Below are 18,016 nucleotides of genomic sequence, written 5' to 3' on the forward strand. Positions count from 1 at the left end.
TCTGCTGGAAAATATTTGACGAGGTTATGTAACGGTGAAATATCAAGCCTCTGTTGAATTGTGTGTCATGTGTGGGACTGAACTTGTGTGAACCTGTCATAGGCTTGTATGTAACAGTAAAAGTCCACTCATGACCCAGTTCTCCTCGAGTTCTCCTAGTCCCGGCCAATCAGTGGATGGTTCAGTGGTTACACTAGAAACCAAGATGTTCCCATTCTGTCAGTCAATTTGTCGTTGTACGTCGAAATGATGACACTAGAAGTCTCTATGGAAAACGCCACAGCTGTTGAATTGAGTTACGAGGTTCGGTCGATGCAGATGTTGGCAAGCCCCTGTGTGCCGGATAGCATCATAACCTACCCAGTGCTCCATGTAAGCCATATAGTCCTCCGTACCACTCGGGGACTGAAAGGGCAGTACTTACAATGGGAGTAGATCACCTCAGCCGGACTTCCTTGATCTTTTCTGTTCTTCGATTTTTATTTGTTACTTTTTTTTAGGAAATATATACAGCTGACGCAGACCAGAGCATTAAGGAAGCGCTCTTCCTCCCAGCGGAGACCACATCCTACCCGGGGAGGTTAATATGTGGAAAATACATAACATGGACTTTTACACCTGGGAAATACCACACATGAAAAGAAGTCTCTGTGGTAGGTCCAACCGGAAAGCGGAGCGCTACTACAAATGCAGTGACTGACGGCAGAGACAGTGTACTACTTAAGGGAAGACACGGGTTTACTGACAGGGAAACCATAAACCACAAACCATATCGTGGACAATACACTTATGGGATTACCAACAGGGACTCGTAGAGGCATACATCATGAGTACTGGGCCTCAACTCAACTGACTGCAGTAGCTCAAAAGGGAGCTCTCTGTAGGCCCAGCAAGACCACAGAGAGATTCCATGAGGGAGTGAGGCGTGGCCTAGGATCATTTAACCTCCTAGCAGCTCTAAAGAACCTGATAAACAGGTCATGTTTCCATAATGACTTACCATTCACTGCATCACTATGGCAGCCACATACACTTTCAGGGTGGAAGGAGACAGCCAATCCTCCAACCTCTCTTGCAGGAAGAAAAGCACTGACCCAACTGCGCATCTCTGTGGGTCTTCCCTGCAGGAAGAACACCAATTAGTGTAGAGGGGACTCATAGAGGGACTCTAGCCTGAGTGATGGTATTTATCACCGCTGGTGACAGGACACTGAAGTCTTCCACGTCCCATCCAGGGGCCATAAGTGGAGGTGCCAGAGGTCTGGGTGCAGGTGCCAAATTTGACCAGTCCATAAGAAAGGAGGTCCTTCCTCAGGGGAATTCTCCAGGGAGGGGCTGTTGTTAGGAGCATGAGTCCGACTGGGCCAATAAGGCACAACAAACAAGACTTGTTGTTTGTCCTTCCTGACCTTGCACAACGTCTGCGCAAGGAGGCTCACTAAGGAGGCTCACTGGGGGAAATGCATATTTGCCCAGGCCCCGGTGCCAGCTGTGTGCCAGTGCATCATTGCTGAGGAGGGCCTCAGTCAGGGAATACCACAGAGGGCAGTGGGAGGATTCAGTCGCTGCTGACTCCAGAGAGGGAGATGGGGGCAAGTTGCGACATACGACGTGAACATATACCACCTTGGTGGTTTATGTATGCTACCGTCGCCATGTTGTCCATCCGGACCAACACATGCTTGCCTTGGATCAATGGCTGAAACCTCTGTAGGGCCACCAGAACTGCCAGCACCTCAAGGCAATTGATACGCCAACGCAATTGCCAAGGTCCTTTCCAGGAGCCTAAAGTTGCATACGGTGCCCCAGCCCATCTTGGAGGCATCTGTTGTGACACAACATGCCTGGACACTTGTTCTAAGGGAACCCCTGCATGTAGAAATGCAAGGTCCATCCAATGGCTGAACGTATACCGACAGATCGGCGTGATTGCCACACGATGTGCCCTACAGCACCATGCCCATCTCAGGACTCAAGTCTGCAGCCGGTGCTGAAGCAATCTCATATGCATCAACCCGAGTGGAGTAACTGCTGCCAAGGATGCCATATGCCCCAGGAGGCTCTGAAATTGTTTCAGTGGAACCGCTGTCTTCCCCCTGAATGACTTCAGTCAGTTCAGCACTGACTGGGCACTCTCGTTTGTGAGACATGCTCATATTCATAGTGACCGAGTCTAACTCCATGCTGAGAAAAGAGATGCTCTGCACCAGGGAGAGCTTGCTCTTTTCCCAGTTGACCAAAGGGGAGGACCTTGTACTGGTATGCCTGACCCTAAAAAAGCAAACCGAGGAAGCGATCTGTGTCGAGGCATGATCAAGACATGAAAGTACGCATCCTTCAGGTGTATCGCCGCAAACCAATCCTGTTGGCGAACAGATGTCAGAATGCACTTCTGCATCAACATCTTAAACAGTGCAGGGCCCAATTCAAGACTCGCAGATCTAAGATTGTTCGCAACCCACTGCCTTCTTTGGTATGATGAAGTAAGGACTGTAAGGCCCTTTCTTCATCTCGGCTGGAGGGACAGACTCTATTGTGTCCTTCGCCAATAGGACCATAATTTCCACAAGAAGAATGGGGGCATCCTTGCCTGCCACAGAGGTAAAGAGGATGCCATTGACCCTGGGCAGACGCCTGGAGAACTGAATAGTGTAGCCAAGTCTGATTGTCCTGATGACACTGGAATTGCTGACCAAACTCTGTGCATTGCCTTCCTGCGGGCAGCTCAATGGCACGGCCTGGCTGTGGGCTCGGGCGGCGGTGGAACTGGGGTGGCAGACGCAGACGGACCCCCTCAGTGACGAGCAGATGAGTACACCCTCGGCGGCATGGAGGCAAGATGTGTTTGATTGCCTCAGTCTGCTTATTTATTGTCGAGAACTGCTGGGCAAAGTCCTGAACAGTGTCACCGAATAGGCCAACCTTCGGGATGAGGGTGTGGAGAAAGTGAAGTTTATCGCCCTACCTCATCTCAGGAAGGTTTAGCCAGAGATGGCATTCCAGGGCCACTAACTTAGACATTGTTTGGCCGAGAGACCACGGCAAGACCTTAGTTGCTCTGAGAGCAAAATCAGTTGCCAAATGTAGTTCCTGCATTCAGAATGGCATGTAGGATGGAGGCGGCCTGTCCAGCAGCACTGTAAGCCTTCGCTGCTAGAGACAAAGTGGACTTACAGGCTCTGGATGGGAGTCTGGGACGATCCCAGGTGGCGGGGAATCTCCGCGTCCCCCCTGGCCGCCCCACCTTTAAGGGTAGTGATGGAGGAGGAACTTGTGAAACATGACCGGGCAGAAAAAGTTGCCTTTCACAGCTTTGTGGGCAGCATTGCCATGGTCATGTTCTTGCAGTGGGAACATGAGTCATCCACGAAAGCTTTCTCAGTGTGTGCTCGGTCCAGACATGTGAGGCAGAGATCGTGGCCATCCAAGGAGGAGAGATATTAACCTCACCCAGAAATACACAAACGGAATGGCATCTTTAAAAAGACGCTCGCTGTTTTTGTGTAGCTCTTTTAGAAGAAGTTGCTTTTTTAGTTGAAGCGCCCAGGGGAAACTCTCAACACTTATCTGTGCTTGATCTTTTAGAGAGAGACGTTTGTAATGCACCATATTAATCTCTCTAGCAACTGGAACAGCTCTTTTAGAGGTGAATGTAATGAGCTTGAGTGTAGGTGACACTCGATCGGCTCCGAAGAACAAATCTGAATGAGTGCATTTGCACGCCCCTCATTTATACCCATGTGCCCTGGAATGGCATGATTCCACTCGCCAAATCTCATTGTCCTTTTCTGAATTTCTGAGTGGGGCTCCAAAGACTGACCCCTAGTGTCATCATTTTGACACACAACGTCAAAGTGATCAACGAATAGGGAATTGAGCGTGATAAGTTGAGGCAGTTGAGCGTGATAATACTGATGTAATTGTGGATATTTGCACTAGTGTTCTCATTTTGTTGAGTGAAGAGTGTTTAGACACCAAATGTAGAGATTTTAAATATATACACAGAGGCATTTTGATGCATCTAAACAAGCTTACGAGTTTTCTGGTTTCAGGTTCTCTGGTTTATTTTTTTAGATTGTATTATGTAATAGAAATATAGAACAAATTGGGTGCATAATCCTTGTAGAAATGAATGAATAAGCACTTAATGTCAATGGTGAAGTTTTCTCCTTCTTTTTGTAATATTAAAGAAGCCCAGTAGATGGCAGCAGACATAGCTGAACATAGCTCCCTGTATTTGTTACCATAGCAACACCCACAGGCTCAAGCATTAGTGATGAACAGAGGGCAGTGTGGAGCTGCAGCACACACACACACACACACACACACACACACACACACACACACACACACACACACACACACAAAACATTCTTAAGACTTCCGTTGCTTTTATATGCAGCTAATTATAAATATTAAATTATATAATATATATTATATAACTCACACCTAGCATTTTTAAAATGAAAAAACACAAAACATAAATTTTTATGTTTGTGTCTGGTGCAAACAAGGAGTTCTGTACCTGTACTGAGAAACACCTACCGAGGCTGTTTGTCAACTGGAAGTGTTTGGAAAGCAGTTTATGGTCATCAGCTTCAGTGCATGAGCCAAACTAATAATACAGTAGTGTGTTAGTGTTAATGTAATCTAAATGTGTGCTGAAGCGGAGATTCATTAGTTTGAGTAGCACAGGTTCTCCTGTCCTCTGCTTCTCCAGAGGCTCTTATGGAGATCCTCAGGGAGTGGGATGATGATGTTTGTTACCAGGTACCTGACTGCCGTTCACCAGCACACACACAGAAACCTCATAGTACACAAGTGTGGCCTTGTTTTCAGGGGTATGTCCCCCAATGATACAATCCAACCCAAACTTTCAGTTGGCCTTTGAAAAAACGGTTGCAATTCTCTGAAGGATTTGCAGCATTCACGCGATTCTGTTAAAGATTTAGAGACCAAACGATCACCGAGCCAACAGTGTTTAAACACTTCCATCTAGCACATGTTTGAGTAAGAAAACAATTGAAAAACCACACAGACGGAATGAGATGGGCATTTCAAGCAAAAATAATATTCGAAGATCGCTGGGAATTATTCGATTATTATTCGAAAAGCGCACCGTGCGGACATGGGCATTACTTTCACTTTCAAATTAGCGCCAATTCGGAAGCTGTGATTGTTTGAATAGTGGGTTCAATGTTATTCTTAATGAAAAAAACACAACAACAAAACAGTAAAATGACAAACCAGCTTAAATGGACGCTTTTACATTTCGCTTTGAAACCAAATCTTCCGTCGTCTTCTTGTCAGTCAGGCCGAATGGGCGAAGTGAGGTGAAATCTGACTGCTGCTGCTGATCTGTGCTTCGACTCTCGCTCGGCTCACACCTCACGCTGAATTGAGCAGATACGTTTAGTTTTTAATTGTAGAGTCTGTTCTCTAACTGAACTGAACTCTAACTGAACTTTATTACTATAAAAAATCAAAACGATGGTGCCGCGGTGGGCAAGTGATGTTACCAGTGTTGAGGCTGAACGGCTATCGCAGCAAGCCTACCTCGCTCAAGCCATAATGATTTAGGCTGCAAAATATTGTGAACAGCCTGAATGACGGCACTTATGTGAACATTCATTTTAAGGTCATACAAGTCTAGTGTGTGTGTGAGGATGTCTGGGAGTTGATTGACATCTTTTAGGTGCGTTATTGGCAGCGCATAAAGTCATACAGTCTTACAAAAATACAAATACTATACTGTAAAGTGTACTTTCATAAACTAAAAAGTTATTTTGATTAAAGATTACGAGGGCACATTAATTTAAAAAATGATGTGCACGAATAAATAATTTATAACAAAAACTGTAATATTCCATAAACATTAAGACATGGTGACTTCAGTTCAGTTCATGTTTTTTTGTATAGCGCTTTACACAGTGCTGTTTCAGAGCAGCTTCACAGATGCTTGTTTCAGTGTTACGGTTTAGGAAGTGTTCAGTTATCAGTCAGAGATCAAAGTCACGTCCATACGGCACTGATATACAGATTTATATAGCACAGGTTATGTGTTTATCTCATGTATTCAGTTAAACAGTGTTGGGCAGCAGTTACAACTTGTGCTTGTTATGATTACAATATGAGTATAATGTTTGAAAGATTTGCATGTTGATCTAAAGTTGCTGTCATCTGAGAATTGATCTCTCTCTCTGTGTGTGTGTGTGTGTTTAGGAGGCAGGCTGAAGAAAGACTTGAGTTATTTCTTGAGTCAGCGCTTTCAGAAAGGCTCAGCGGATCAGCAGCTGCAGGAGAGCGTCAGGATCAACCTGTACCGCTACGCCGCGCCATGTGAGTCTCACACCTTCAGACACAGACACAGACTGACGCTGCTGGAGAGAGTTTGTGTGGTTAAACAGATCTTTCTGAAGCTCAGATGTGACACATGCAGCACTGAGCTCGAGGAGCAAACAACTGAAAATACAGAAACGCTAATACTCATTCAACATGCAATATCAGCTGACATCACTTCTAAGATGGAGCTAATTTTTACCCTCCAGTAATTTTAGAAACGCTGCAAACACATGTGCTTCAGTTCCTTTAAGTGAATGCAGTTATTCAGAGAGATTGACGGTCTCAGACTTTCTGTGATCTCCAGTCGCACGTTTGGTCGCAGTTTCATCATAAATCCCGGCGGCAGGACTCTTGTCATCTGATTCTGACGGTTCACACGCCTCTCGTAACCCAACACAACCCCTGTCACCATCACAAAACAAACCCTTCAACACTCAGACACGATCTTTGCCTCTTCTTCTGTTTAATTCATTAAACAGAGCAACAGGATTTTTGAGCATGTTGTCACAACTTAATTTCATTATATTCAATATAAAACCCATTTGTGTCAGCTCTACATGAATCATGTTTGTTGACGTAAAGGTCAGTGGATCTGTAGATCCCAGCATGCTTTGCTTTAAAGGAGTAAATGTAGAGATCGAGTGTTATTTTATGACTTTTATAGGGAAAGATGTTTAATGTTGGACATTTAGATGAGTTTCTGTGATGTTTTTGAGTTTTGTGCTCAAGATTGAGAATTAGTTGACCTGTAGTTGCAAAATTACTTATAGCTAGTAGAATGTGTAAAGTAGACTATCGAAATAAAGAGCAACCCTTAATTAAACTAAGGAAAGATTTTCCATGCAATTAGTTTAGGTCTCTACAATAAGAATGAAACAAGTTCATTTAAACAAATAATGTTGTGTTAAACCAAATTAATACATTTAAAGGATTAGATCACTTTCAAATGAAAATTGATTGATAGTTTTACACTTTCTTCGTAACTTGAATACGGAAGGCAGTCTGGAGGAAGCTAGATATTTCACTTTATAACTTGTTAAATATGGATATTTTTTTACTTTTTACACAAACGCATCGCTTCACTTCAGAAGGCCTTTATTAACCCCCAGAGCCGTGTGGAGCACGTTTATGATGGATGGAGACACTTTCTTCAGCTCACACTCGTGAACCCTGTTCACTGTCATTATAAAGCTCAGACGGGTCAGGATATTTATTAATATATCTCCGACTGTGTCATTTACACCTAGGATGGCTTGAGGGTGAGTAAAGCTTGGGATAATTTTCATTTGAAAGTGAACTAATCCTTTAAGTTCCTGTGTCAAACTACCCAGATCTGTCTTTGGGATAATAACCTGTGCTGTTGCAATGTCCTTGTTTCGTTCTAACTGTAGTGACCTAAACTAGCTTTCCTTCATTAAGTTCACTGAAGTATTGTAGAGTGAAGTTTGAGTTTTATCAGACTCCTGCCATCATTTAACATGTAAAACAGCTGCGTGTGTGTTAGTGTCGGGCAAATGACGGCATGTGAATATAACCCTAATTCAAAGCAGACATTTCCTTGGTAAGAAACGATCACACTGCTGACTGAGTCTCATGCTCACAGCGTCATGTTCCTCCAGAAGAGTTGTGGTGGTGGATCTTGTTGATGGTGAGCAGATTAAAAAGGCCGTCCTGTTTGATTGCACGTTCTGCTGTGTGTCTCTTTCCCTGGTGCCATGTGACTGATAAATCCCGTAAACTGCTTCAATCCCCCTGGGTTTGAGGATTATAATGATTCTCTGAAGGTCTGAATCTGATATATTGGAAAAGAGACTTTAGTCACATGAAGAGAGAGACAGAGTTCAGTGGAAACAAGCAGTGTGAACTTAGGGATCCATCTCTGTTTCAGTGGAGCACACACAGTAACTCTTGGAAATGATAAATGTGAATTATTTATGAGTTATAAAAAAATAAACAAAGGCCTTTTTCAGCTATCAAGTGTAAGTACAGCTGTTACAGCAGTGGAGGTAAAATGATAACATTTCTTATAGACTTATGTCAAAGTTTTCCTTTTTTTCTGTGAGGCATTTGTTATCACTTACATAATATTTTTGGAATTTTTATTGAAACTTTTGAATTTTTCATGAGTGCAGGTTTTGATGATCACTACTAAGAATGGAAGTGGAGAAAGATCACTGAATAAAGACTTGAATTTGGGTCAGAGCAATCATTCTAAAGAAATGTGTTACTTTTATGACCATTTTATTTAATCATTTAGCAGACACTTTTGTCCAAAGCGACTTACAAATGAGAAGAACGATAGAAGCAGCTGAACCAACAATATCCCAACTAATAGGGAACATTCCCAGAACTTTCACTAATGTTCTCTAAAAGTTATGTAAATGTTAGGACAAAACATTCTTACTATGTTATTAATAGTTAATATACATTCTCATAATGTTGAGAGAAAATGTTCTTAGAACAACATTCTTGTAACATCCATATAATGTTATTATTATTTGCTGAATGTTTTCATAGTGTTTTCATAAAACGGTCTGATTACAATGTTCATGGAACGTCCTTACAATGTAATTTGTACTTGATGAATGTTCTCGTAATGTAGAGAGAAAATTCTTGGAACGTCTTCATGACATTAATATTTGTTGAATGTTTTTACATAAAACATTGTGAGAACAATTTTAAAGCTACAGGTTGTAGGACCTGCCACTAGAGGACGCACTACCAAAACAATAACAATCGCGTGGTTTGATGACGCTAAGAAGGTGCGTGGAATGATGGGATTTGTTGTCTTCTACCCAACCGCTGACGGCCATCAATCAGACGGAAAGATAAATCATGGATTTAACGGATGAGATAAAGTTTTATAAATGTTGTGTTTGATGTCATAGTTTTATTATATTGAATTAGACCCGTGTAATGGAAGGTTTACAACGAAATATTTAGTCATAGATGTTAGAATATTTGTCCAATTCGATGGTGTGATAACACAGCACAGTTTCAAGTGTTCAAATCAATAATAATAAATGTTATTTAAATTGGGCATACATAGAAAACACGAGTTCAACGATTTGCGTGAGTAGATTAACGTTACATACAAAGTCAATGCAAAGACGCGATCAGACTATGGATCAGACGCGTCCTCGCGCGGGTCTAGAGACGCGATGCCCCGCGTTTGCCGTGTATGCCCCATAATACTAATCGTGTTGATTGTTATAATGGCATATGTTTTCTGTAAAGATATGAATCAAAACAACTCACCTGTCGAGTAAAACACAAGCGAGATCGGCATCTCTTTCTAGGTTCATTTGTCCTGTGACCCCACTCATCATTTGTTGCTATGGTGATTCATTGTGTTAGTAATTAGATCACACCTGTTGTCTTTTTAGTTCATTAGCATGTGTATTTAAGTCCTTCAGTTTCCTCTGTTACATTGCCTTCTATGGTTTGGGTTATTCCCCTCATGTCAGATTATTCTCTTTTTGATTGGTTTTATAAATTTACTGTGCTGTTTACTAGCAAATCTCATCCTCGTCTTCTTCGTGGACCTGTATCGGTGACAATAATATCTTAATATCTTGATGCCATATAGTCACATTTAGCAGATTTCCAGTTAACAGAGCACTGTCATGATTCCTGTCTTGTGTTCCCTTGGTCTTGTGCGGACTTTTATGTTATTTCCTGTTTTACACCATGTTTTGTAGTCCTTTGTAGTTTTTCTTGTTGATTAGTTCTTTGCACCCAGGTGTGTCTTGTTTGCCAGTTACCCCTTGTGTATTTAATCCCCAGTGTTTCTCATGTTCCTTGTCTGGTGTTGTCCTTAGTGGATGTATTGTCTGAGTTTTCAGTTCTGTTTTGCCCCTCATTTGGATCTACTCTGTTTTGGATTTACTCTGGTATTTGCCTGTGTCTCCTGTTGCTTGGATGCTTTCTTGTTTACAAGAAGAGGAGGATCTAAGTGCAGTACAGCAGTTTATTAACAAAATAACAAGAAGCTGATGCTTATGGGGAACTAATCCAATAGCACCATGCTACAAGCACAGGACAGAAGCCGCTCTGCAAGCCGACAGCTAGGGGGTGCTCGATCGAAGGCCCCAAGACCAGCTGTATAAGGAGAGGCTCGGACTACGGTCGGAGCCTGCTACATGATCCATAAGCGTCTCAAAATGACATCACCCATGCTTGAAAAGCAGGGATGTCAAGGTTATAAAATCTGATAAATGTGGATGACGAGGACCACCCGGCCATCGCACAGAGGTCTGTGATGGAAACTCCTCTGGACCACCCCCAAGAGGAGGCCATTCCTCTAGTGGCGATTGCCAAAACTGGCCAGAGCGCTTGATATACACTGTCAAGGCCCTTACAGGACAGAGTGGATGGGGAGTCTGCTTGATTTTTGCAAGCAGCAGACCTAACAGTGCCTTCACCTGCGTTCTGAACGGGATGGAGAGCACTTTTGGCACATAGCCTTTTCTCGACCTAAGGACCACTTTACTGTCGTTAGGGCAGATTTCAAGCCAGGAAGGATCCACAGATAGAGCCTGCAGATCACTAGTCTCCACCTCAGACGTCATGCCCATGACCCTTTGCTAAACGGCTGATGCATATGGCACACTTATCTGGAAACACTTCAGGATTTTCAAAGTCGTCATCTGGTTGGTTGAATTCTACAGGATGTCCGGGAGATGTGTGTGCCACGTTCTTTAACGGTCCGCCTGGAAACAAATGCCTTTGACGCATAGCCCCCCCTCGTGGAAGAAGAACGCCATTGTGTTTAAAACTGTGACAATGTTCAACTAAACGCTGGACTTTCAAAAGTATGTGAAGTTTGCAGCTCCATTGTTGCAGTAAATGTTCTTGAATGAATAATTTATTAGATGGGGCATGGTTCGCTCCAATGGCTGCCACAACTTGCATTCACACCATCCAACAGCTCTTGCAGAAATGTGAGAATTGTTACAATATCGCATTTAGTAGGGTCTAATTTCTGAGCTAGGCACCAGCTAGAGAAAATGGACCATTTCTGAGCCTTGCCTCTGAGATTGTTCTCATGACCCCATGGGGGAAGCTCCCGTTGAGAATCCAAACATGCAGGTTCCACAACTCTGGTTGGGAGTGCCAAATCATCCCCTGCACCTGAGAGAGAAGGTCTCTTCTCAGCAGTATTGGCCATGAGGGTGCTGACAGCAGCTGGATTAGTTCTGGGAACAAAGGCTGGTTTTGCCAGCATGGTACCACCAGAAGAACTGAACATTTCTCCTCCCTGACCCGACTGATGAGCTGCAGGAGCAGGGCTACCGGAGGGAACACACAGAGGCACAGGCGAGGCCATCTCTGGGCCAGTGCATCCATCTCCTTCAAGAAGAATGTCTGGCATTGGGAATTATCTTTCCGGGGAGGACTGCCGCTTGACAGCATGTCTGCTCCTATGTTTGAGGAGCCCGTCACTTGAGACATGAGAGCTGTCATCTGAGACTTAAGTGTTTCAGAATTAGAATCAGGCTTCAGAATTAGGAGTTTTCCCCATAAGCGTCAGCTAAAAATCAGACATAAAAGCAAGTGAACTGTATCGAAAGGGAACTGGACATTTTGAAAGTTTAAAAAACATTCAGAATAAATGTTTTCATAACTGAATGGGAATGTTAGCAAAACATTCTAAGAACATATTTTTCTTAGCTGTGCTTGTTCTGTTGGGAAACAACAGTGCCTTGATTTTGATGTGAGCCAAGAGAACATTACAATACAGTCTGGATAGAACAAGAGCTTGGACAAGGAGTTGTGTAGCATGCTCCGATAGGAAGAGCCTGATCTTCCTAATGTTGTATAAGGCAAATCTGCTGGACCGGGCAGTTTTAGCAATGTGGTCTGTAAAGTTTAACTGATCATCCATCACAACTCCAAGGTTTCTGGCTGTCCTGGATGGAGTTATAGTTGATGAACCTAGAATGGAGAAGTTGTGATGAAGTGTTGGGCTGGCCGAGATCATGAGCGGTTCTGTCTTTGCAAGGTCGATTCAGAATAGGTGCTCTTTATGTGCATGAAAGGACTTGTTCATGTGAGAAATGTCATTCTGACAAATGGCAACCAAGATGCTCACTTCAGAGAAGAAAGCATAAATATTGTTTATTGAAGTTTAAACCAAATCATTCTGATGACAGACTTTGATTCAGACGTTTCAGAACCACCAAACCAACATTTGTGATGCTGTGATGTGATTGGTCCACTGGTTAGTGCAGTTATCCAATCACAGCCTCTGGTGAGGCAAAGTCACATGAGGGTTTGAGGGATTTATTCAGTAAATGTGTTTCCATTGTAGTTTATGTGCATGTCTTCTTATTGGATAAAAAATGTATCCACCTCAATTGACCGCATACGTTTTTATGCTTATTTTTAGAATTTATAGCTTGCCGTTTCAATCCAGTGTTTTAAATGTAATATCCCAAAAATTTACATAAAAATAGCTAGATAAAAACATAGCTATTGTGCAGAGGTCAAGATTTCATTTTTGTTTCTTGCCTAACCTTCAGAACACTTAGAAAATACAGCACGCTTCACGTGGGATTATTTTAGGATATTTATGACTGAAGGAGAAAAGCCATTCACTGCCATGAGTGAGCAGGACTTTTTATTTCTCATTTTTATTTTCCAAAAAGAAAGACGGTCATACGGCTTTAGAATAACACCGGGGTGAGTAAATAATGAATGGAGTATCCTTTTTTGTGAGAACTCTTTCTCTCATCTTTTTTCAACAATCAAGAACACACACCAGGAAAGTTTCACGCATGCACATATAAGCGTACGCAGAATGCACAAGTCTATTTGTGCCAAATGAGTAATCCTCTGACGTGACGCATGACGCAGGATGTAGGCGTATCGTAAGCTTTGACGCCTCTCACGGTTCAAACAAATAGGGCTGTGCAACAAACTCAAACTCCTCTTCTCTTATATCGAAATCCTCCAAAATTTCGCTTTAAAGGTGCCCTAGAATTAAAAATTGAATTTACCTCGGCATAGTTAAATAACAAGAGTTCAGTACATGGAAATTACATACGTTGAGTTTCAAACTCCATTGCTTCCTCCTTCTTATATAAATCTCATTTCTTTAAAAGACCACAGAAGAACAGGCGAATCTCAACATAACACCGACTGTTACGTAACAGTCGGGATCATTAATATGTACGCCCCCAATATTTGCATATGCCAGCCCATGTTCAAGGCATTACACAAGGGCAGCCAGTATTAACGTCTGGATCTGTGCACAGCTGAATCATCAGACTAGGTAAGCAAGCAAGAACAACAGCGAAAAATGGCAGATGGAGCAATAATAACTGAAATGATCCATGATAACATGATATTTTTAGTGATATTTGTAAATTGTCTTTCTAAATGTTTCGTTAGCATGTTGCTAATGTACTGTTAAATGTGGTTAAAGTTACCATCGTTTCTTACTGTATTCACGGAGACAAGAGCCGTCGCTATTTTCATTTTTAAACACTTGCAGTCTGTATAATTGACCTTTCGCCGGGAGTTTGATTGACAAGCGATCTAACCAATCAGAACGCCGCATCCGCCATTTTGTCCGACAAAGCAGCCAGTAGTTAAAAGATTAACCTCGGTGGAGTTAAACTTGAAAAATGGTGTGTATTGACGTCTTTCCGCATTTGAAACAACATTCATTCTCGTGTTCATGGACTAATAGGAAGAGATGATCGGTTTTTACGAGCGGTTGAGCTGAGGATCTACAGCAATCTGTCACGACCATGGTCACGACACATTAAAGAGCAACAAAACGGTTTTTATTGTTTGAATTTCTTTAATAACTACACGGTTTGAAAGCTGGGACTTTGTTTAATATCATAAGTAACCTGCTCTGTCTTGTCTGTCGATGTGTGGTCAGTATCCTCTTTGTTCCGCGATGTATTTTTCACTGCGTGTGGAGTGACAGCGCCACGGCTTGTCGGACAAAGCAACAGTAACTAAGGGGGGCGGGGCTCGGCGAAAGGCTAATTCATAAACACAACTTCATTCTTTGTAAATCTCTCCAACAGTGTAGCATTAGCCATTAGCCACAGAGCATAGCCTCAAACTCATTCAGAATCAAATGTAAACATGCAAATAAATACTATACTCACATGATCTGATGCATGCATGCAGCATGAATGACAAACATCTTGTAAAGATCCATTTGAGGGTTATATTATCTGTGTGAACTTTGTTTATGCACTGTATAACTGCACTTATAGTCGAGAGCTCGAGGGGCGGGGGAGCGAGAGATTTAAAGGGGCCGCAGCCTGAATCAGTGCATAGCTAATGATGCCCCAAAATAGGCAGTTAAAAAAATTTATTTAAAAAAATCTATGGGGTATTTTGAGCTGAAACTTCACAGACACATCCAGGGGACACCTTAGACTTATATTACATCTTTTGAAAAGATGTTCTACGGCACCTTTAAAAATGGTGATTTAGTCGGCGCCGATAGCCTAGTGGTTAGTGCGCCAACACATGGCGCAAATGTGTTCAAGGGCGACCTGAGTTTGATTCCCATCTTGAGGTCCTTTGCCGATCCTGCCCCCTCTGCCCAATGCCTTCCTGTCTGCTCTCTACTGTCCTCTCAAAATAAAGGCACAAAAAGCCCATAAATATAACTTAAAAAAAAAAAAAAATGGTGATTTGCTGGCGATTTGTTTTGCTCTATCCTCTGTGCCTCTGCGTTCGTCATTACGTTGTGCATCAGGTCAAAGGATACTCTTCCGCCGCAAATCGACTTGCACATTCTGCGTACGGTCATTCGCCGGAAGCTAGTTATTTGAATTTATAAAGTTTTAAATATGGATATTTTTCTTACAAAAACACATCACTTTGCTTCAGAAGGCCTTTATTAACCCCCCGGAGTCGTATGGATTACTTTTGGATTGGATTACCCCTTCACAACCATTATAAACCTTGGAGAACTAAAGATATTTTTAAATATATCTCTGATTGTGTTTGTCTGAAAGAAGATAGTCATATACACCTAGGATGGCTTGAGGGTGAGTAAATCATAATTTTACCATACAGAATATAGTAGTTTTCATTTTTGGGTGAACTGTCCCTTTAAGAGCCGCTGGTTGGAGAGCGGGAGAGCGCATGGATGCTGGCGGCTCATGCAGCAGGATGGAGGACAAGATGGAGGCGCACAGCAACATCTGAGAAACACACGCGCGCGTAATGGAGCCGGTGTGTGGAGCAGCAGGACTGTGCACAGTTGTTTAGCATATAAAGCACAACACACTGATCGGGTGGTGGAGGATATTCACATAACTGTGCCTGCCTCTTCAGCACCTTTGTCTATCATGGCCAGAAACGCTGTGTCAGTGAGACCCAAAAATATAGTTTATCCAGGTTTCGTGCCCAGAATCTCTACCCTGTTGAAGAGAGCATGGGATGCATGGGATGATGCATAAAATGCCATCTTGGTAGGCAGCTCACTAGCATGCTCCAAAACACAGTATACCACCATCAGTGTTCAGAGTTTTGCACACATAACAAGCATTGCAGAAACGGGGACAAGCGCGTTTATTGTCGTGCATCACGAGGATGTCTTTGTCCGCCTTTGTTGTGTTTGGTGCGCCGCTCCCCGCCCCCATCTGCACTCCTGCTGGCCGGAGCAGTTAACAGGTGCTCGTTCCTCCAGAGGTTCCCCTCCACAGATGGCTATTGTTGTGGTGCGCAGTAACCCAGAATCTCGCTCTCGCTCTCGCTCTCTCTCTCTCTCTGTTCTCCCAGCTGCTGCTTCCTGCTAAAGCAAAGTTATCCCTGATCCCGCTCAGCGTCCCTCCTCCCCCTCTCTCTCTCTCTCTTCCCTCCCCCATCTGATCTCTCTCTGCACCTCATTCTACAAATCCTCCGCCGCCGCGCGCGCTCTCCTCGGGTCGCCGTGTTGCAGCTGCCGCTCGCTCCGCGTCTCCTCCGCCGATTCTTCCGCAGGGATAGAACATTCTTCTCCGGCAGCCGCCGACACAAAGACAGGATTATCGCCCGAGGACCGTGTGCGCTTGATGTGGAAGGCACTCGTTTGACATCCAGGCAAGTGGATTTGTCTTTCGCCATATACTAATGTGCGCGTTTAAACGCGTTATGCATCGGCACAGATTTGCGGCGCTCAGCCTGACATCAAAAGCTGCTCCATCAAGAGTGTTCATCCGTGTCCCGTGATCAGATTAATGGTGTGCTAATGGCTGTGCTAGTGCACCGAGCGGTGTTGATGTTTGGAAATGGCTGTCCTGCTTCATCCAGAGCTGTGCTGGCACAGGCTGAGCGAACACTGCTCTGAATACATGAAGCTGAAGGTGACAGTGTTGATTTATGGAGCAGATGTGTGCAGATCTCGCTGGGAAAAGCCATTTTGATACATCAGTTGTTGTACTGTGGTACCTGTGCTGATTTATCTCTTCATGTGAGGTCGGTTTGGTAAATCCATATGATTGATGGTTATTGCCTTTGCACATGACACACATTACATCTGAAACACAGCTGTCAGATTGCTCATTGGAAAATGGTTTATCGAGACATTTTTGGTACATCCAGCTAACAAGACACAGGATTTGGCATTGGAGTTTAGGAAAGGCTCTGCTGGCACTCAGTGTTTATCTATAAACACATTGGGCATGTTTGATCAAATCAGTGTGGTTATTATGCATTAAATTTCCATGTTGCATACAATACATCCCAAATACAGTCAAATCAAACAGCATATCAGAGGAGTTTTTCATGTTCTTTGGCTGCAGTCCCTGAATAGTCACATTTTAAACTGTTAAAAGCCCATTAAGTGAATTAATATCAAAACCCCCCCGCAGGTTACTGCCTCAATCCTGCAATGTTTGTTTGGACCGAGCATTTGTGGTTCTCGCTTGTGCTGCTTTTGCTATAGAAATCATTTATGATCGTTAGTTGGAATGATGCAAGTTACTCTAAAAACACTTAACAGTTCATAATTGTGCTAAATCTGGAGTAACTTGTTATGATTATATCATAGTTCATCACATTATTGAGTGCTGGAGGGATGATGTATTTTGTAGGCTAACCGTTAAAGGGTTAGTTTACCCAAAAATGTAATTTCTGTCATTAATTACTCTCCCTCATGTCGTTCCACACCCGTGAGACCTTCGTTCATCTTCAGAACACAAATTAAGATATTTTTGATGAAATCGTCCATAGACAGCATATAATCAACACTTTCAAGGTCCAGAAAGGAACTAAAGACATCGTTAAAACAGTCATGTGACTGCAGTGGATCAACCTTAATGTTATGAAGAGACGAGAATACTTTTTGTGCGCAAAAACAAAACCAAAATAACGACTTTATTCAACAATCTCTTCTCTTCTGTGTCATTCTCATATGTTGTTTACGTCCAGCGCTTCCTGGTTCATTGTCAGAACGCCGACTCATTATTGGCCGGCTCCTGCATCAGCTGATCACATGATCAGTTTTGGCCAATACTGAGCCGGCATTCGGACGTAAACACGGAAGCTTCACTGTGTTACTGCGTCACCTGCGTAAGATAATGACAGAAGAGAAGAGATTGTTGAATAAAGTGGTTATTTTTGTTTTGTTTTTGCGCACAGAAAGTATTCTCGTCTCTTCATAACATTAAGGTTGAACCACTGCAGTCACATGACTGTTTTAACGATGTCTTTA

General features: G+C 43.0%; 1 protein-coding gene across 17 annotated transcripts in view; it reads left to right on the forward strand.

Moving 5' to 3' along the window:
- magi1a (membrane associated guanylate kinase, WW and PDZ domain containing 1a) overlaps nt 1-18,016 on the forward strand; it is a 73,477-nt gene that overhangs the window by 1,030 nt on the left and 54,431 nt on the right. For all 17 annotated transcript variants that reach the window (XR_007187648.1, XR_007187647.1, XM_048211203.1 and 14 more), the window contains exon 2: nt 6,223-6,339. Coding sequence is in view for 15 of the 17 variants with exons in the window: in XM_048211203.1 (XP_048067160.1) it covers nt 6,223-6,339 (117 nt within the window). In the remaining 2 variants the exon portion in view is untranslated. The remainder of the gene's footprint in view (nt 1-6,222; nt 6,340-18,016) is intronic.

Source organism: Megalobrama amblycephala, linkage group LG12, assembly GCF_018812025.1.
Source record: "Megalobrama amblycephala isolate DHTTF-2021 linkage group LG12, ASM1881202v1, whole genome shotgun sequence".
NCBI classification, from domain to species: domain Eukaryota; kingdom Metazoa; phylum Chordata; class Actinopteri; order Cypriniformes; family Xenocyprididae; genus Megalobrama; species Megalobrama amblycephala.